This window comes from Crotalus tigris, unplaced genomic scaffold (assembly GCF_016545835.1).
Source record: "Crotalus tigris isolate CLP2741 ecotype Arizona unplaced genomic scaffold, ASM1654583v1 scf7180000017611.44802233496:7321179, whole genome shotgun sequence".
Classification (NCBI taxonomy): Eukaryota; Metazoa; Chordata; class Lepidosauria; order Squamata; family Viperidae; genus Crotalus; species Crotalus tigris.
In genome coordinates, this window is record NW_024096511.1 from 2,303,078 (window position 1) to 2,323,949 (window position 20,872).

A 20,872-nucleotide genomic window follows, 5' to 3' on the forward strand; every position below is an offset into this window, starting at 1 on the left:
TTCAAGTTATTTCCTAAATGGTCCCTTCTCAACAACTAGGCTGACAGTTGATGTAAACATTGTGCTAATTTGATTTCAACAGAATCAAGAATGATCAAGTCTTTGCCTCTGGGGAGATATAATGGGGAAGAAATATATGTATATAGTGTTTTGTTTGTTTTGTTTGGACATAGAATGTAATCTAGTATTGCCTCTTCTACAGCAGCCTTCCCTCTTGGGATGATTCTGCTCTCAAGTAAGTCTTAAAAGAGGAATTCACTGTTCTGTCCTCTCAGCTTATATTCATCTCAGTCTCTGATCCAATCACATTGCAAAATAGACTGAAAAACAGGCTGAAAGACAGAATAGTTGCTAGAAAGATCAAGAGCTTTTGCTTACTTGTTTATGAAAACCTTCATGCGTGTATGTTTGCATCCCACATCTGCACTGGACTACAGATAGACCAGTGGTTCTCAACCTGTGGGTCGGGACCCCATTTGGGGTCGAATGACCATTTCACGGGGGTTGCCAAACAACACAGTCCGCCATTTTCCCCCCTTTTCCTTAGCTGTGCTACTCCCTTTTATTCTATTGGCTTTTGAAAGCCAATAGAATAGACTCTCTTGAATAGAGTCTAATTCTATTGGCTTTCAAAAGCCAATAGAATTGTCCAGGCTGTCTCTGCCCTGCTGAGCCCGCCAAAAGTCCCATTCTGAAAACGGTGCTGCACCAGTTGAGTAGTCCTCGACTTACAACCGGTTGAGTAGTCCTCGACTTACGACTGGTTGGGGGTCACGGCATTAAAAAGGTTGAGAACCACTGAGATAGACCTTGGTTCTCTAATGGCACTGAATAAGTGATACTTACAATCGGTCCTCAAGTTGTGGCTGTTGCAGCATCCCTGCAGTTATGTGATCTTGATTCAAGCACTTAAAATAGTTGCAGTGTCCCATGGTTATGTGATCACCATTTGCAAGGTTCCCTGGTGGCTTTCTACAAGCAAAGTCAATGGGGAAACCAACAGGCAAGGTTGCAAGTCAGTCCTTTTTCTCCTGAGGAATCCTTCTATAGAGTACAAGATCCTGAGGATCTCTAGCCTGCTGCACCCCTCTGCCCACACTCCATAATGCATATGTGCACACATGACCATCCTTGTTCCATCTCACAGCACCCTTGCAGCTGCACTTGCACTGGGCCACAGCATCCATCCCACCTGTGATTGGGCCTTCCTAAAGCCACCTCCTCCTCCACAGTCATGCCTGCATTCATCCACAGCACCTGCCCCCTGCCTACTCAGACTAAGCAGCACTCACCTGCCCACCACTTTCTCAAGTCTTCCCCATTGACTTTGCTTGTTGGATGCTGGCAGGAAGTTGCAAGTCCCAGCCATGTGAGTTCTTCACTTAATGACCCACAATCCTTAGTTAACAACAGCAACAGGGACTCCCAGGATTGTTGTCATTAAGCAATGTGATTATGTGATATTGCACTTTGCAATCACATTGCTAAGCAATGGAAATTACAGTCCCAATTAGTGTTTTTAAATGAGTCCTACCTTGTAGTTAAGAAATGTTTTTTTTCTTTATTTTAAATATTACTATTGTTCTTTTTCACATAGCCCAAATAAAATTAAAATACTTTTTTTAAACGAATCTTTAAAATATTCAGATTAAACCCATAACCGAAACTGTCTCAAGTCTAAAACCTATGCTTTCTAGTAGCTCACCAAAGACCATCCAGAACAGTGGTTCTCAACCTTTTTAATGCCGCGACCCCCAACCGGTCATAAGTCGAGGACTACTCAACTGGTGCAGCACCGTTTGCAGAATGGGACTTTTGGCAGGCTCAGCAGGGCAGAGACAGCCTGACAATTCCTATTGGCTTTTGAAAGCCAATAGAATTAGACTCTATTCAAGAGAGTCTATTCTATTGGCTTTCAAAAGCCAATAGAATAAAAGGGAGTAGCACAGCTAAGGAAAAGGGGGAAAAAATGGCAGACTGCGTTGTTTGGTGATCCCCGTGAAATGGTCATTCGACCCCAAATGGGGTCCCGACCCACAGGTTGAGAACCATTGATCCAGAAGAAAATGAACTCTACAGAGGCATTTAAAGATGGGCTTATCATTTTGGGGGATTTTGTAAAAACAGAGAAAGCAGGTCTTCTTGCCATTTATAATTTAGATAATAAAAAATAAAGTCTGAATTAAAATCTTGATACTAGTCACAGCTGAGGAGGAGCCCTTGATAAAGGCTATGAGACTCCATAGCTCCACATTCAGCATCAGTTTTTGGTTATTATCAAGTCATTGTACTGTACAAGTCATTGTAGCAATCAATCCTGGATATAGCACCATTTAAATAAGTGTTGAATTTAAATGAAAAAGAAAAAAATGACCCAAATTGAAAACGAAAAAAATGACTTTTAATTTTCTTTATTTGCATAGTTGAATCAATTGGGAGCAGAAGAATCAACTGGGAAAGCAAGATGTGCATTCTGAGGTTTATTTTAAGTTAAGGATATGCCTTCATGGCTTTATAATGGACTAACATATTATTGAGGATAATATTTATCTATCCAAACAGTAGTGCATAAAAGAGTGATCAAATAGGGAATGGCAAAGGGGGGCAGCCTGCAAACTGGTAGGATAAAATTATGTGAGACTCTAAACAACAACATAAAACTCTACAGTACACAGCTGCTGCTGCTGCTCCTCCTCCTCTCTGCAAGTAATAAATAGAACAAATGACACAATAAGGCAGGGGTGTCAAACTGCCGGCTCGCGGGCCGGACGTGTCATCGCAAAAGCGCGCCCACCCCATTGCCAGCAATGGCAAAAAAGTTCTGATACGTAGCGCGACGTCACATGACGTCGCGAGTTTGGCATGTCTGCACTAAGGGGAGTCTATAAATATGTTGCATGACTCAAAGTGGAGACATGGTAGGTCAGTTGCTTATTATATAAATAAACAGTGACTTGTACCCAACCATTTATAAGCCAGTTTTGAATTGGATACGTTGCACAGAATCATCCTGCATCAAATTTTACTGGTATAAATGTGATTGTTACTTTTTTCCAAGTGGAGAAGAAGGAACATTGATCTGGTTAAGTAAATGTAAGCATAAACAAGTAAAGATCATTGATTACTAGCAAAGAGACTGACTTTAGATAGCCAGACCAGACATACCACTACCGTATCTCAACAAATGTCAAGAAATATTGCAGATGTAATTTTATATATCTGTAGTACAGTTAGGACATTTTCAGTCTTTTTGACAGTGAATTTATTACATCAAAATTACCCTGTTCTTAGTATAATAATGCACACTTACTCTTTTAGATGCATCAAGAAACACATTTCCAATTAAAGTTACAGAAGATGTTTGTCAAATGGAATGTACTGTATGTCTGATCTGAAGACATCCTATAGGATTTTGATTATTTGGCTAAACATTATATAACATTAAATTAATATGGAATCATTAAGTTCTGTTTCCACATGTTTCTCAAAAACAATATTCCCACAAATATCAGAGTATTCTCCATCAGTATTTTACAGTTATTTTGAGAAATTTCTATGCGGGAATCTATGGCACAGGACAAAGATTCAAAATTAAAGAAACTTTACTCTTCCCTACATATATGAAAGCCTTATTTTGATACTGTTGCTCAGGGCTGATCCAGATATCAATTTTTGATCAGGATCTTAGAAAGATAGTAATGATGATGGAACCTCAGCTGTTGAATACAACCAAGTCTTAGGATTTGAAATCACCATTTGAAAAAAATGACTTGTATGTTTCATGCATACCTGTCTAAGTGAATACTTTCTATTAATATGTTAAACAGAAATGTATTGTGAAATCTTTAGAATTTATAAATTTAATGGTGGTTTCGTATGAACTCATTATATATAAGGTTTTCATTTCCAGAGGTGAGCTATGATTAATTAAACAAAACTGCTTTCATTATATGGCATATTATATTACACCAACTTAGATAGTCCAAATCAATTATTTCAAAGCTATTGTTTCTTCATGTCTTTTTTTAAAAAACTGATACATTGATTTATATTCTTTCTATTTCGTCAGTTAGCTCTAGTGATTAAATAGTGAATGAAAATGTAAAAGGGTATGTTGTTGTTTCGTTGCAAATGATGAAAGGCATGAAAACTACAATACTATTTCAAAAGTTTGTTTGTAAAATTGTATGTTGTTGTTGTTAATTGCGAAGTCGTGTCCGACCCATCGCGACCCCATGGAGAACGTTCCTCCAGGTCTTCCTGTCCTCTACCATCTTCTGGAGTCCATTTAAATTCACACCTACTGCTTCAGTGACTCCATCCAGCTATCTCATTCTCTGTCGTCCCCTTCTTCTATTGCCCTCAATCTTTCCCAGCATTAGGCTCTTCTCCAGTGAATCCTTCCTTCTCATTAGGTGGCCAAAGTACTTGAGTTTCAACTTCAGGATCTGGCCTTCTAAAGAGCAATCGGGGTTGATCTCTTCTAGGACTGACCGGTTTGAACGCCTTGCAGTCCAAGGGACTCGCAGGAGTCTTCTCCAGCACCATAGTTCAAAGGCCTCAATTCTTTGGCGCTCAGCCTTTCTTATGGTCCAACTTTCACAGCCATACATTGCAACTGGAAAAACCATGGCCTGGACTATACGCATTTTTGTTGGCAGGGTGATGTCTCTGCTTTTTAGTATGCTGTCTAGATTTGCCATAGCTTTCCTCCCCAGGAGCAAGCGTCTTTTAATTTCTTGGCTGCAGTCCCCATCTGAGGTGATCTTGGAGCCCAGAAAAATAAAATCTGTCACACCTCCATTTCTTCCCCATCTCTTTCCCAGGAATTGAGTGGGCCGGATGCCATGATTTTGGTTTTCTTAATGTTGAGTTTCAAGCCAACGTTTGCACTCTCCTTCTTCACCCGCATCAAGAGGCTCCTTAGTTCCTCTTCACTTTCTGCCCTTAGAGTGGTATCATCTGCATATCTTAGGTTGTTGATATTTCTCCCGGCAATCTTAATTCCAACTTTTGTTTCATCTAGCCCTGCCTTTCTCAGGATGTGCTCTGCATATAAGTTAAATAGGCAGGGCGACAGTATACAGCCTTGCCGGACTCCTTTTCCAATTTTGAACCAATCAGTGGTTCCGTGTTCGGTTCTCACTGTTGCTTCTTGACCCGCATATAGGTTTCTCAAGAGACAAATGAGATGGTCTGGTACGCCCATCTCTTTAAGAACTTGCCACAATTTGTTGTGATCCACACAATCAAAGGCTTTTGCATAGTCAATGAAGCAGAAGTAGATGTTTTTCTGGAACTCCCTAGCTTTCTCCATGATCCAGCGTATGTTGGCAATTTGATCTCTAGTTCCTCTGCCTCTTCGAAATCCTGCCTGTACTTCTGGTAGTTCTCGATCCACATACTGCTGGAGTCTAGCTTGTAGGATTTTAAGCATAACTTTACTACGTCTAAATTGTAACTCAGACTTTCCAAATGGTTGTGTTAAATCAGTGGTTCTCAATCTGTGGGTCGGGACCCCATTTGGGGTCGAACGACCATTTCACGGGGGTCGCCAAACAACGCAGTCCGCCATTTTTTCCCCCTTTTCCTTAGCTGTGCTACTCCCTTTTATTCTATTGGCTTTCAAAAGCCAATAGAAATTGTCCAGGCTGTCTCTGCCCTTCTGAGCCCGCCAAAAGTCCCATTCTGCAAACGGTGCTGCACCAGTTGAGTAGTCCTCGCCTTACGACCGGTTGAGTAGTCCTCGACTTACGACCGGTTGGGGGTCGCAGCATTAAAAAGGTTGAGAACCACTGTGTTAAATAGTATCATGAAAAAACAGCAAGAGGCCTATTTGATTATGTTCCCATTGCTCTACTCTTGACCAGTGATTCCCAAGACAATCAAGGTAAATTCCAGGTCTAAAGCATGATTTAAATGGGAAAAACAGTTTAATCTAAGAGTTGGCTAGAACAAGTATGCAGCGTTTATAGAAAATTAATGAATTCAAAATATTGCTAGTACTTTATTTCAACTGTTGTATGCAAAAGCAAATATATTAGTATCAATTTTTTTTTGCTGTCCAGAGTCACTTTGGAGAGTGAGAAGGGTAGCACTTAAATTAAATGCATAAACAATAAAGAAATGCATAAACAAAGAAACAAACAAATAAATAAATGCAAATGCTGTCAGTTACATTGATTATCCAAACTGGCCAAGGGTCTTTATTGTTTGGTGGGGAGATCTTAAATAGAAAGTTGTCCATTGAATCTGAATGGAGCCCCAGATGATCAAATTTTTATTCCTTATCCCTTTTCTGCATTTGATATAACATAGTTTGCCCCTTATGAGAACAGCATTCTGGGTTTTTATATTATGAGACTTTTAGTATTCTTCAATTGTTATTATTCTTCATGACTTGGAAAAAAACTATTACAATCATGCATATTACTTGTAGAGCTGAAAAAGATCTCTGTACATATGCTATGAAAAATATTAGTCGAATTTGGGGTGACAATACAGTACCTACTTGCTTTATCTCCAATTAAATATTTCTGCTATCTGGTAAGCCTAATATAAGGCAGCTTAAAAAAACTTCTGAACAGTTCCTCATTGTCTTTGTAATTGCCCAGTCAGTACTATACTGATCCTTGGTAATCCTGCAAGCTGAAGCATAGAGGTCCAAAATCTTCAGCAAAATTTCCAGTTCCCCTTTTAAGTTGCTTTGGCCATAATGTTCATGCAGAGAGAATAGAAAAAACTTGATTTTACATGTTCTTTTGACCAAAGTAGAATGCCCATTGCATTTTTTGTTCTTTTTCTGGCAAGAAACCTTCCTTGGTTATCATAATCAAGAGTCAGTTAAGTGCCAGGACCAAGGTTTCCAACTGGCATTTCATTGCCTGACAATGAAATATTATAATATTATATTATAATATTATTATATTATATTATATTATAATATGACATATTATAATATGACATATTATTCCAATAAGCCATTTGTCCAAAACAGCTGTTTTTGCATGGCTGGGCTGCTGCTGTGATCCTCTGGTTTTTCTTAATTACATTTTTATTCTGATTTTCCATCAGAAAGATACAGAGAAGATTCTACACACAGTAATTCTTTTACAGAGTTTACTGGTGGAGTCTTTAATTGTGAAGTTTGTGGTTAGCTGTTTTTATGACTATTGTTATCTGATTTTGTGAAATAAAACACTTGGCATCTTTTTGGAAATTGCTTTAAGGAAATTTCCAAAACAAAAGCCCCTTGTAAGTTAAAAGACTTTCTTGTATGGTATTATAATGTGCTAGAAGTGGTAATGAATTCATAAACATTTTCCAGTAAGGAATGCATCCCACTAACTCAATAATCATTGGGTAATCTTATTCCATAAATGAGAATCATTTGGGTAGATTATGTCCCAGCTTGTACTATATTGTATTTCTGTTGGTCAAAGGTGAGTCAACCTAGAAAATTGGTGGTTCTGTTTGTAATGTATTATAACACAGTAGGCCTCACAGAGTTTGGGAATTCTGATCAACCAGTCTTGCTAGCACTTTAAAATATCTGACCAGCTTTAGCCATAATCTGCCAGAGCTTAAGTGTACCAGACAATCACAAAGAAGAAATCACTTAATCACCTGATTATCCAGACTAACTTAACCTAATCTAAACCCTGCAGCTCTATCCCTACCTCTACTTTTATTTCCATATAAAAAAAAATAGGTAATATTTTGGGAAGTATCAAAAAAAAAACCCACGCAGGGTTTCTATTTGCTGTAGCAAATGTGTTTTAAATGACAGAACTGAAGGAGGAAAAGATACATTCCTTTTTGAAGGAGGTGGTAGTCCAACTGCTCTTCAAGAAGCCATTCTTGGATCCAACAGTCCTAAATCAGACTTGCAGCACGTCCTTCCTATCAAATAGGATAGGATAGGCAGAAACCACTGAAGAAAGATGGTTGTCCAGTTTCAAATCTTCCCTATTTGGGGAAAGTTGTTCAGACGGTGATAGGCTAACAGTTTCAAAGGACCCTGGAGGGAGTGAGAGCCCTGAAGTGTGCAATACTCCAGAGTTCAATTCCCACTCCACTCTTACTCAACATCCACATGAAGTTGTTGAGTGAGGTCATTAAATAGCACAGGATGGAGTGTCATCTTTGGCCTGGGTTGTACAAGTATGCCATCAAGGTTCTTTCCCAGTACCTGCAGGTGGTGAAGACCCGGACAATGAAGAACGAGCTATATCTCAACTCTAGCAAGGCTGAATCATTGTGGGATTTGGGACTTCCTGAAACTGAAGATTTCCCATTCATCATTAAATAGGGTAGTTCCCCACTAGACAGTTGATGTATGATCTGCGGTCCTGGATTGAATTGGGTTCCTGGATTGGGAGAACCTGTTCATAGTCCCTTAGACATTAGTCACTTCCTGAATGGCTTTGTGAATTCTACCTGATGCTCCCTTTGAAAAACACTGGAAAGCTTTAGCTGATCCCGATGAAACTGCATATGTATTATTGGATGCATCAAGGTGTGCCCATATGATGCTAGAGCTGCATGAGCTGCTCTGGCTCCCAATATGCTTCCAGGTGTAATTTTAGGTGCTGGCTATCATCTTTATAGCACTGCACTCTAAAGGGTCAGATTTCTTATGGAACCACCATCTCTCTTCACTGTATGGTTTCTTATGTGTATTGTTTCTTAATTGTCAGAGTTATCAGAGTTTAAAATAGGCAGTCATATAAACTGCAGTGAGAGGGGAGGGGAGAGGAGATGGGAGGAGAGAGGGATGGGATGGGATGGTGAACCAAACTTGGACTGTATTATATCAAAAACACCACTAGCACCAAAGCAAAACAAAATGCTGGATACATCTCACCAGTCATAAGGTGATCCCAACCTCACTCACACAAGTGTGCCCAATATAGTTCACTGTGATATCCCAGGAGATTCAAAAATCTATTCTCAGTAAATGCAGGAAGTATGTTGAGACAACTAACAAGGCCTTCCTCCTGCTTTCAGCTTAGTCAATTCTCTGCAACATCACATAGGAATGTTTTGAACCGAAAAGTTGCTGGGAGGCATAACTTGATTATGGATTCACTCATAAGATTGTGGTTAGTACTAGCATCCACTATCAGGATGTGACATTTGTTCAGGATACATACTTTACATTAGTGTTTACAAACATCATGTATACTAAAATAGCCTTTTTAATCTGCTGCCCTCTGGGTGGTGCATCAATCCCAACTAGAAAGCTAGGAGATGGCTGTATTAGAGGAATCCCTACAAAACCTATAATTGGAGTTTCCTACATGTAAGGCTCTCTTATTTTTACTTAACAACATGGATTTCTCCTTTGGGATATCAGGATTCAACCCTTCCAACTCTGGTGATTAGGCTGAATCTTAGGAGAAATTGAATAAAGACCTCCATTCTCTCTCCTTATTACAATACTTATTTTAACCAGCAATCTATGCTGCATGGAAGGAAAGAGGATGGAGGCAATCTAACTTCTCTCTTAATCCACACAGTGAACTTTAATTTGCCAAAGGGACACCAGTTAGGCATGTGCAAACAGCTAGACTGGTAAGACTGAAATAAGATTCTTTTCTAACACTGTAAACTTTAAATCAATCAAAGAAGGAAATGTAGGGGGAAAATTTTCCATGCTGGTTGATTAGGCTTATATTTCATGCAGGTCTTATTTCTTCCTATGCTTTTTTTTTTCTTTAAAAGACTTCCTTGTTTCATAGAAAGGGTTTCTAATGTTTTCAGGTCACAATACTCTACAATAAGTTCTATTTTTTTTCTTTATTTCTGGTTTATAGATAAAAGAACTCTATGGCAAAGAAGATTTGCTGACTCCATCTGATCAGAGAACTTTCTGGAATAGTGACGACTCTGGTAAGCATAGAAAAGTTCTTGCCTTTAATAAGAAAGTAAAAACATAAGCTTCAAAACACTACTTCCTTCCGACAGTCCAGAAATGCATAGCTATATATAGACTGTTGCTCCCCAACCACAAGCAAAGTTGAAAGACAAAACCTCTGGACGATGGTTTAATATTTTTGGTTTTAAGGTTTAATTGTGGGCTTATAGCTAAGCACAGCACATGATTGATTCCACTCCTTTGCCACAACCACAGCTTTGTGAGATATGTTATGCTAAGAGAGAGTGACGGACCCTAAGTTAGCCAGAGAACTGCCGGCGCTGAGGAGAGAGTTTAGCCTGGAATTCTCCAACTCTATCCTAACATCTTAACCACTGGTTTTCAGGAGTCCTCTGCCTGAGAAAGAACAGAAGAAGGGTCATATCAGGATGAACAGAGATCTAACTTATTAGAAGTCTACTCTTCTTGCTTTCCTAAGATCCTTCTTGCCCAGTGTATAACCAATAGCCAATATTTGTTTATTTGTCTAACTCCTCTTCATATTCAATGAGTTGGTGATCAGCTCATCACCTGCTGCTTATCCCATAGAAACCACAATAAGTTCTGATTTTGGAGATTATCTTCCATTCCAGTTTCCATCCTCAACAGTTGGCCTCACTTGCTGAATACGCCTTGGACTTTAAACCTAAGAAGGGATGGGCTGCTTCATACTTAGATAGGAAATCCCCAAGAATACCAAGGTGTGGGCTAGACAGGGATGTCATAAAAATACCCCTGTTAAAAAGGAAGGGCAAACCAATGCATAGCTGCTAAGAAAGCTACATGAATATGTCTGTGAAGCCAGCATGATTCAAGTTTAACATGGTGGGGACTTGACCTTTCATTCAATTTCCATATATGTAGCCTTGTTAATCTTTTGCAACAGGATTAGGTGGCAATGGCCCATTTTGTTTTACACTGGACAAACAGGTTACCTATTATGCAAAAGTATAAATAGATAAAATCTGACCTTGGAAATGCCCAATTGGTTCCTCAGGCTGCTTTGCCTATAATCCCAAAGTGATGATACTTGAGAATTTGAATGACAAAAGTTAAATTGCAATGAAAGCCAAGCAGGAATTTCTTAGAATACTCAATATCACTGATTAAACACAAATACGTTTTTTTCATCATGCTGCATATGTTAACATATTCAAAACAAGACAATCTATGTCATTCTTAAATGCCACTTAAAGTTTATTCACTCCTCAAAGCAATTCTGTCTCCCACTTTTTCTCTCTTTGTTCCCTGATTCTATTGTTCCTTTTCTTCACCTCCTCCAAGAGTAATCCTCTCAAGGGTTTATACTAGATTGTGATCCCAGAAGTTTATGTAAAAGCAAACAGATTTGCCTTTAAAATGCCTGGCTCTTTTCTTTCCATTGGAAACTCTGGATTTTTATTTTATGAATTTTATATTGTTAATCATCTAATGTATTTTGTGGGCAGAAAAGCAAAATGATATAGTATTTGTTTAAAAATGTAGCTTGAAGAATTATTATATCCTTTGGCTTATGCAACTTGGATACAGAGAATTTTGGCGAACCTGATGGCAGAGGAAGCCATATGTCTGGTTGGCAAGGAATGTTAGGTTCTTAGGAATGTTTGCAACAGTTTGTTTTGGAGGATCTGAAAGTGAAAACAGCCATGGAAAGAGATGGAGAAAATTGAAGCAAAACCTTCTTAGATTGAAAAAGCACAATAATACTAAAAATAAATTTAGGCAATCTGAGAGAAGGCTTATATAATTGCCCATTTAGTTTATTGGGTGCTTTTAATTCCTTTTTTTTTTTTCAAAAGTATAGCAATTGTCTCAAGAACACCAGTGATTGTTGATAGGAGCTGAAGGGGATGGGTTCCTGTGATCTGTATCTGAATGAAAAAGCTAACCTTTCTTTACATTATTAAGTCTTTGTTTATAAGAAATCCTTTAGATATTTGATGCAGTTTTTAAAAAAAATTGTCCCCAAGGATACTGTCTTTCACAGGACAGCTAACTTTCTTTAAAAACAAATTAAATTACAGCAGAACAGTAATTTGATCTGAAGTGGTCCATAGACCTAGGCTAGTAGGATTTTTTAGTATGATGATTGATATTTCTGCATGTTATTTAAAATAAAGTCAAGGGTATCTTTATTTTTGTATGTTATTATTTTTAGCAGCTTGATCAATTTTAACAGGACGGTATTATAGTAATCGATTAATTCCAATAGAAGAAAATATCTGTAGCTCAGGGTTAAATTGTAGAGTTTCTGTTGCTCTCTAATCTCGGTTGTTTGCTTGCAGATGATGTTACCTAGTTGAGTAATTCTTCAAACAAACAACCAAGCTCACAGAGAACCAAGAACTATTGATTAATTGAAACTAAATATGATGTCAATTGTCTAATCCCCGATATATAAAAAGTTCTTTCTTTCTTTCTTTCTTTCTTTCTTTCTTTCTTTCTTTCTTTCTTTCTTTCTTTCATTCATTTACCACCCTACCATAGGGTAACTCTGGACAGCTTACAGTCATAAAATATATATCTATACATGTATGGTTAATACATGAATAATTAAAACTTAAAGACACATGGGGAGGGCAGGGACAGAGTGAGGGGAGGTGGGATCAATTGTTACTTGACCAATCTCTGCTATTCCTCCACAAAGGTCCCAAGTCAGCTGACAGAGCCAGGTATTTAGGCCCTTAAGAAAGGATAAGCAGGTTGGAGCCAACCTCACAATGGGGGGGGGAGCAAGATCTTCCAGAGGGCAAGAGCAACAGCAGAGAAGGCCAGCCAGAATTCTCATGCTGACAGGACACACAGCAGGCCTCTTTTGCCAGCACTGGCCAATCCCAATGGGGTGAGATGGTCCCTCAAGTAACCTGGATCCATGTCATGAAAGGTTTTAAAGATCATAACAAACATCTTGAATTGCACCCAGAAGCAGACCGGTAACCAATGCAGCTCGCAGATCTGTGGTGTTACTGGGGCCATTCTGCCTACACTGCTCCACTCTGCACCAGCTGTAGCTTCTGAATACTCTTCAAGAGTAGCCCCAGGTACAGTGTATTACAATAGTCCAACTATGAGATGACCAGGGTCTCAATGACTGATCACAGGGAATCCTGATCCAGGAAAGCCCACAACTGGGGCATAACTCAAAATTGTGCAGAGGCTCTCCTAGCCACAACTGCCACCTGTTCCTCGAGCAGGAATTGTGAGTCCAGGAGAACCCCTAAGTTGCAGACCAGATCTTTCTGGGGCAGAGCCAGAGTCAAAGATGACGAAGTCCCAGATCCTGCAGCCCCTTGTACCCAAAGCCATTCATTCTTACCAGGGTTCAATCAAAGCCTGTGGTCCCCCCACAGCCTCCAGGCACCACAAGAGGGTGGCCATAGCATCTCTGTGTGCATATTGTGTGTATGTGTGTGTGTGTGTGTGTGTGTGTGTAATACTTGTCTCCTGAGTAAGAAATTTAGTTACCAAAATGGGTCTGGATCTACCACAGAAAAAAATCTGAAAGATTCCAGCAACTCCTAAAGATTACAGAATGAGAACAAGCAGTTTTGTGGTGCAATGTCAATGCTTAAATACCAGGCACAAAACAGATTTATGGTACTACTTTTATCAAATACAATGTTGATAACAAAGTTTTAGGTTTGCATGTCTTCATTTTTATTCTTCTGTCCAGATGAAAATGAGGATTTAGGGAATCTGGATTCAGAATAAACTTTCAATCAATTTTATAAATATGGAAAATGATTGTCATGATTCATAGAATTCTAATATCTTAAGAAATTGACCCCATCACATATTTTAGCAATATTCCTATACCTTATTGTATATATTTAAAGTATATAGATAGGCAAGTAAAAAAAATATTTGAATTGCATATCTGAATTCTTTTGATGTTATATATAATTGAAGTAAGATATAGCCCCACAGCACCTAGCTATCCTCAAAAACCAGATTAAGATCTGAATAGGACTTCGATGAGAAATCACCAAGAAATCCTGAAATTACAAACCAGGTGGAAAATTTAAAAACAAAATCCCACAAAAACTTTCGCTATTGTTAACAAAAAACAACAACTTAAACCTTTCCATGTAATCACCAAGGGTTATGCTCAACTTGAAAGAGACTCTACTGTGAATATATAAATCATCAGATTACAGATTCAGCTTCTGTTTTTCTAGGCTCCAAAAGAATGTGCTTTCTTAGACTACTTGCTAAGATATGCGTTATAATTCTTCCAACCCAACACTGAAAATAAACACTGACTGAATCCAGCAGTGGACTGACCCTCTTGTTCTTGAGCGACTGATAGACAGTTTCACTCCAAATTGCATTTTTTCCCCTCCATTGGCATGGCTGGAAGTGCCTTTTATGTTAAAAATGTTTAGATTTATGGAAGGACAGCAAATAATTGGAGAATCCCGCAAGAGAGAATCTTTATACTTCTGCTGTCTGTAGTTTTCCATAGATATACTGTATTTTATAGGCATCTATCATGTGAATTGGCTTGCAGATCAACTGTCCCACTGAAGTCTGACAGTAATGAACGTTTTTTCTCATTGGCCATTTTAATTTTTCCCCAACCACATCTTTCAATTAGGAAATCATAACATTTGGAAGGACACTTCAAAAAATGACTGCTAATTACTATACAAATTGTGCTGTGGTAGATCAAAGGAGAAAGGATCTTTTAAGCTAGCATCTAAACAGAAATGATCAACAAATATTTATGGAATGTAAAAACTAATACAGCACTTATTGTCCTTTTATCTGCATGAAATAAGAGTCATTACCTTATGCTTCTTCCATGTTTCCTTGAAAATTAGACCTATCCCCAAAATAAGACCTAACCTGATTTTTCTGGGTGGGCCTAATATAAGGCCTACTCCAAAACTAAGCCCTAGTTAGGACCCCGCTCATTCCGTCCCACCTCGCTGCCTCAATGGGGCAGGAGAGTGTATGTCGCAATGTTGCTGCCACAATAAGGCGAGGCAGGGGGGGAGGGGGTGGAGCTGCCTCACATGCCCCGCACCCACTTACTTCGGCCCCCCACTAGCCAGGCCATTCCTTGCTCGACGACCTTCCCTTTCACTCCCCTCCCAAGCTGGACTGCCATGCTACGGATGATGGGCAGGATAGGCCCGGTCCCCTCCACCATTTCAGAGCCAGGGGGGAGTGACGGCAAAAGGCTCCACTGCTCCTGTGCACCACTGGAGGGGCTTTCTTTGTGCTTTGACCCACAGATCACCTTCCCAGCAGCAGCAGCCACCTCCTTCTCCTCCACCAACTCTCTCATGGCTTGTGCCATGACCGGGCAGCACAAGCCTCCCCTGCCGCCTCTCTCTGCCAGCCCTCCATCACCGCCATTGGAGAGAATGGAGAATAGGGAGAAGAGCAGCTCTGCGCAGTGATGCACAGCAGAGAAGAGCACTTGCTTGCCGCTCTGAATGGGCCCCATGTCTCCCTTCTCGGTTCTGGAAATGGCAGCCCTGTTTCCTGCCGCTTATCCTCCCAGCACTGCTGTAGAGTTTGGCACACCACTGCCCAACTCCTCCCTCTTCCCAAAAGCATTTCTTCACTAACCTGCTTTCCGGCTCTGGTGCGTTTCTCTCCTGCTGCAGGGAAACGGAATTGTGGGACTAAAAACAATTCAGTCAGACCTTCCAGCTTCTCACGAAAAACAGAAAAAAAATCTGGCAGGTTCCTGCTGGATGGGGGTTGTTGGTGCTACCGCCGTGAGGCAAGGCAGGTGTCACAAAAAATATAAGGTATCCCCCCAAAATGAGATCTCATGCCTCTTTTGGAGGCAAAAATAATATAAGACCAGGCCTTACTTTTGGGGAAACACGGTTGTTCCTACACTTTTGTTTTCTTCACCAAAGAATTCACCATACTAGACAAAGAACTAATAAAACAGACTTCCTTTTTTTAGACATATGAAGTGTGTTTCTGAACATTCAACTCTTTAATAAATCCATGTCCATTTGAACTATGACAAGAGGCCATCCAATATTCTTCATATTTTCCTTGGCTATCGCAATATCCAAGCAATTCTCTACTCTAGGTTAACTGTTCTTATAATTTATCAGAATCACACGGCTCAAGAATAATGTTTTAAAGACAAAGATGGAAAATATTATTTTCTGGCCTTGATTTCGATGTATTTAGCTTTCTCCTTTTAAAAGAGATTCAGAGCCAAACTTGTTGAGATGGTAATCTATGTGCTCTCTAGTTATGTAAACAGCCAGTGTAAGGAAGCCTGGACAGCTTTGGACCCTGGGGCTGGAAGAAAAGATTTAACTTTTTTTCTACTGTGCAACATTACTTCCTATTTTATATTTTTTTAAAAATATGGAATATTAATTACTCAGATATTAGTTGGAAGACAAATTCTGCTAAGTATGATCCTCGTAAAATTCTGGACTTGTCTTCTTCAAAAAAGATTTAATTGAGGAAGGAGAAGTAGAAGAAGCATTAGTGATAGTGATCTTATAATGCTAGAGTTCTCAATTTTAAGGAAACTGAAGCTGACTAAAGTCAAATATCCTGGACTTGAATTAAGTGTATATTAATAAACAATTGTTAAGTTGGATTCCTTAACAGAATAAGCTGAAGTGAAAAGGAAATCAAGCTGGGCTGGGTTCCTAAAGAAGCAATATTAAAAGTACCATTGGAAACAGAAAAAAAAAGAATTTATATAAAAGAGAGGGTTATAGAGGTTTTCTGTAAATATGTATATATTACATTGTGAAGATTTGAATAGGCAGAGGGAGGCCTAAAAAAAGGAAAGAGGGAAAGTTCATCAAGGGAGGGTATACAATTAGGTAGCTCAGAATTGAAAGATATTATTAGGTAAAAACGTAGAACTGAGAATAATGAATGATAATAAAAAGGGTTCCAATATATCCATAATAAAAAGAAGAGAAAAGAGTCAATGTGACAACTGCTAACAAAGAAAGGTGGAACTATTCAATTGTTAAGCTGTCTCAGTTTTGTCCAACAATACAATACATGTTTTCCTAGCCAAATGTGAAGAACAGGATGAAGGGACAGGAAATTGTCGTTGTCATCATCATCATCTTCATCATCATTGGAAAATGTTCAATGCTTTACCTCTTAAACTGAAGGAACTTCAAAGACTGCTAAAGCATTAAGATTCATATTTTTTACAGTAGTTACACACACAAACACATTTGCGAATGAAGGCAAATATATGTGTCAAATTTACGAATGAAGGCAAATATGTGTGACCCAGATAATGTTCCAGGATCCAATGTGGTCAGTCACCGGGATGAGAGGTTTAGTCTTCTGAGCTTTCAAATTCATGCTGGAGCCCAGCCTCAGGGAACTTCTCTACACTGGAATGTGAGAGAGAAGTTCCCCTGACGATGGACTCTAGCACATCTAGAGCTCAGAAGACTAAACCTCTGGCCCATGTGACACATCCAGATTGGATGCTACAAACACAATTTTTCTAAGTCACTCCATATTTAAAATGCAATCACTTGAAGTCAACTTATTTAAGCTATTGATCTCTTGTTTGGCTCAAGCATGACAATAAAACATCTTCTAAATCTGCAGAGAATCCAGGAAGAATTTCAAAAAGATGAGTTTATTTATTTATTTATTTATTTATTTATGAGACTTATATACCGCTTTAAGTGCAAGTACTCTCTAAGCGGTGTACACCAGTAAGCAATGTATATATATATTTACATTGCCTCCAACAATCTGGGTCCTCATTTTACCTACCCCGGAAGGATGGAAGGCTGAGTCAACCTTGAGCCGGTGAGATTTGAACCATTGACCTGCTGAACACAGTCAGCTAAAGTGGCCTGCAGTACTGCACTCTAACTGCTGCGCCATTTTTGGAAGCAAGATGTTAAAATAACCCTAGACTGTTGATAAACTGTCGGTTTACTAAGGGAACTACAGAACAGAGATTCTCCTTTAAATTGTTTTTTCCCTATTTCTGGGAAATAAGGAAAAACAATTTAAATTCTCCTTTAAATTGTTTTTCCCTCCAGTTATCACACTTTTTTTTTCTGAAATTTGATCTATGAATGAATTAGGGGTGGTTTCTAAATACTGTTCCTAATCCTATTTTTATGACATGAGTGTAGTACTGCCATCATCACATTTTGACATACCTTGCCAGTAATAGAGCAGTGCTGATTGATGCATACCCTACTGCGATACTTATGTGATCATCTTTTTTAAAATAAACATTAACTTATGAATATAAGTTTTTTTAAAAAAAAATCTCGGTGCATTCAAGGCAGTTGCCCCAGAGAACCAGGAATTGTCTTGTCAAGTTGAGATTGCAACATGTAAAGGCAAACATTCCATGTGGATCAGCACTCCTGGATATGATGTGATTGTAGTTCTTCTGTCAGTGTGACCTCAGAAAGGTCAAAATCCAGAGGACCTAGGGACATGTCTCAAAAGCAAAATTTAATATATGCTTTTGTTATGCATGTATAACAAAACAAGGATTATCAGAATAGCTACAAAGGGTTTTTGTGAATGCTTATCTGGGGGAGTTACACAGGGGATCTGAGTTATTTAAGAACAACTGTAAGGTAATCTTGTTTTAGACAAAGCTGAGAACATTTCTTTTGCTATTTACATCAAACAGACAAGTATGACTTCAAACTAGGACACATAAAGAAATTAATGTTTGCCAGGCTATGAAAACATTTCTTATGTTTTAAACCTGGGCACACTTGGCGGAAACCTCAATATATACAGTTAAAAAACGTGAGGAATCACGGTGTTAAGGATCTAAATGCTTAAAATGCAAGCGATATGCAAGATCTAGTAATGAAAGTCAAGGAGCACTTTTTAAAAAATGGAACTAAGATTAAATATAAAAAGATCGAGTTAATAAAAATAGCCACAACAACCAGCCTTAGAATGGACAAAGAAGATAATGAAGTGGTGGATGTTTCTACCTTTTTGTGATCACCTATCAGCAGGTAAAGGAACCAGTATGCATAGGCTTAGTAGACTAGCTATAAAAGGCTTGGAAAATGGATATGGATTCTAGAAAAAGTCAACACAATGTTCTCATTCACAGCACAGATAACCAGGCTCAAATTATATTTCAAACACATTATCTGAAGGTCTAGTTCTCTGGAGGTCAATAATGCTGGGAAAGATGGAAGGAAAGAAGATGATCAGCAACTGGACAGGTTCAATAACTGTCTTGGTGGGTACACTGTTGGAAGATCTAAAAGACCAAGTTGGATACAAAACCTCCTGGAGAAGATCTACCTGTGTGGTTGCTAAGAATTGACACCAACCTGATGGCACCTAGTCAATCACATTACAAAAGATTTCCAATCAGATCTTCTACATGTTTCCAGATCTGTCGATGCTGAACAGATTTTGTTTACTATGTGAATTAAATGGATAAATAACACTAGTTTATATGCTAGAACTGATGGCAGGTGGACCAAGGCAGTCATAGAATGGATCCCACTTGATAAAAAGTGGCCATGAAAGAGATCTAAAACAAGATGGATTGCCGATATCAGCAAGTATTACTGGCCCAATTGGCAAAAGAAAGCTCAGGACTATATTGGTTGGAAACATGCAGAAGAGGCCTTCATCCTGCACTGGGTAGGCAATGGCTAAAATGATGATGATGATGATACTAGCTTAATATCTAGTATATATTTGAAGCTATTTTATGCTCAGTCATGTGCATCTTTGTGAATTCAATAGCATTATACCAAGTCCTATTGTTAAAACATGTTAAATAGTGGAATATAAATAACTACAGCATGAACAGGAAAAACAGTGAGAAAGGAATCTGTATACCGTACATTGATTAAAATAAACACAATAAAAAGGAAGAAAGAACTAATTAAAGACAAATGAAAGAAAAAAGATCTAATATACTATCCATGTTAAGAATACATATGGTCTAACTTTAATTATAACCTCCAGGACCAAATTTTATTATTGTGCGCTGCCCAGAGTCCACTTTGGGAGACACGAGCAGCTAAATAAATTCAATAAATAAACAAACAAATAAATCTATATTGATACTACATGGATACCATGCTCAAATACTTGTGAAATACACAGTACATCGTTCAAATAGACTCTGATGATTCACTCTGCAAGGGTCTTTTCAATGAACAACCCAAAAGTGTAAGTATCTAAATAGGAAACATGATTTTTCAGATCCAATTTAAGCACAGAACTAATTAAGAAAAAAACATGATTTTCCATATTGGGGAATTACACTGTCCAGGACCACTCCTCCTTACTTTATGATGTTACCTCTATAATCCCAGAACATTACAGATTTTTATTGATCATGCCATAAACATGCTGTATGATTAGCACTGGGATAAAATCAAATAGACAATGAATTTATGTTTGTCTAGATGATCAGGATGGTGGCACTCAAAGCAGATTAGCAGGACTCTTTCAACCAATTCTCTTCTGCTTGTTTGAGATTTCTGGCATCAATCCTTTGACAAGCATAAGTCTTAAACCAGTATAAATGTTCTGTATATTCGTTATCCATTATCCATTGGTCTATTGCTGACTTGTAATCCTGTTAGCAAGGTAACTGGAATTAAACAACCCCAGAATACTAAATGACTGTCCTATGACAATCACAATTATGTGGGCAAAATTATAATCATGTCCTTGAATATTTCAAGCAGAACATGTCCCAAAAATGCAGGAGATGATACATTAATGAAGAAATTTTACTAATCTTGTTTTGAATAATTATCTAGCAATATTAAATATTTTACTCAGAGATCTTTGGTCACTGGGATAACTAAAAATATAATTATATAAACAAAACAATCCATAAATCCAGTGGGGCTTATATCTGAGCAGACTGTACAGGTAGTCCTTGACATACAGCTGTAATTGAGCCTGGACATAAGTCAAGGCATCATGTGATTGGTTTCAAAATTACAACTTTTT

At 38.5% G+C, this 20,872-nt stretch overlaps 1 protein-coding gene across 1 annotated transcript in view; it reads left to right on the forward strand.

Annotated features, from left to right (window-relative positions):
* Positions 1-20,872, forward strand: part of SGK1 (serum/glucocorticoid regulated kinase 1) — an 89,885-nt gene that overhangs the window by 50,985 nt on the left and 18,028 nt on the right. Inside the window, exon 3 of the mRNA XM_039323619.1 lies at positions 9,819-9,894. Coding sequence (XP_039179553.1) covers positions 9,819-9,894 — 76 coding nt within the window. The remainder of the gene's footprint in view (positions 1-9,818; positions 9,895-20,872) is intronic.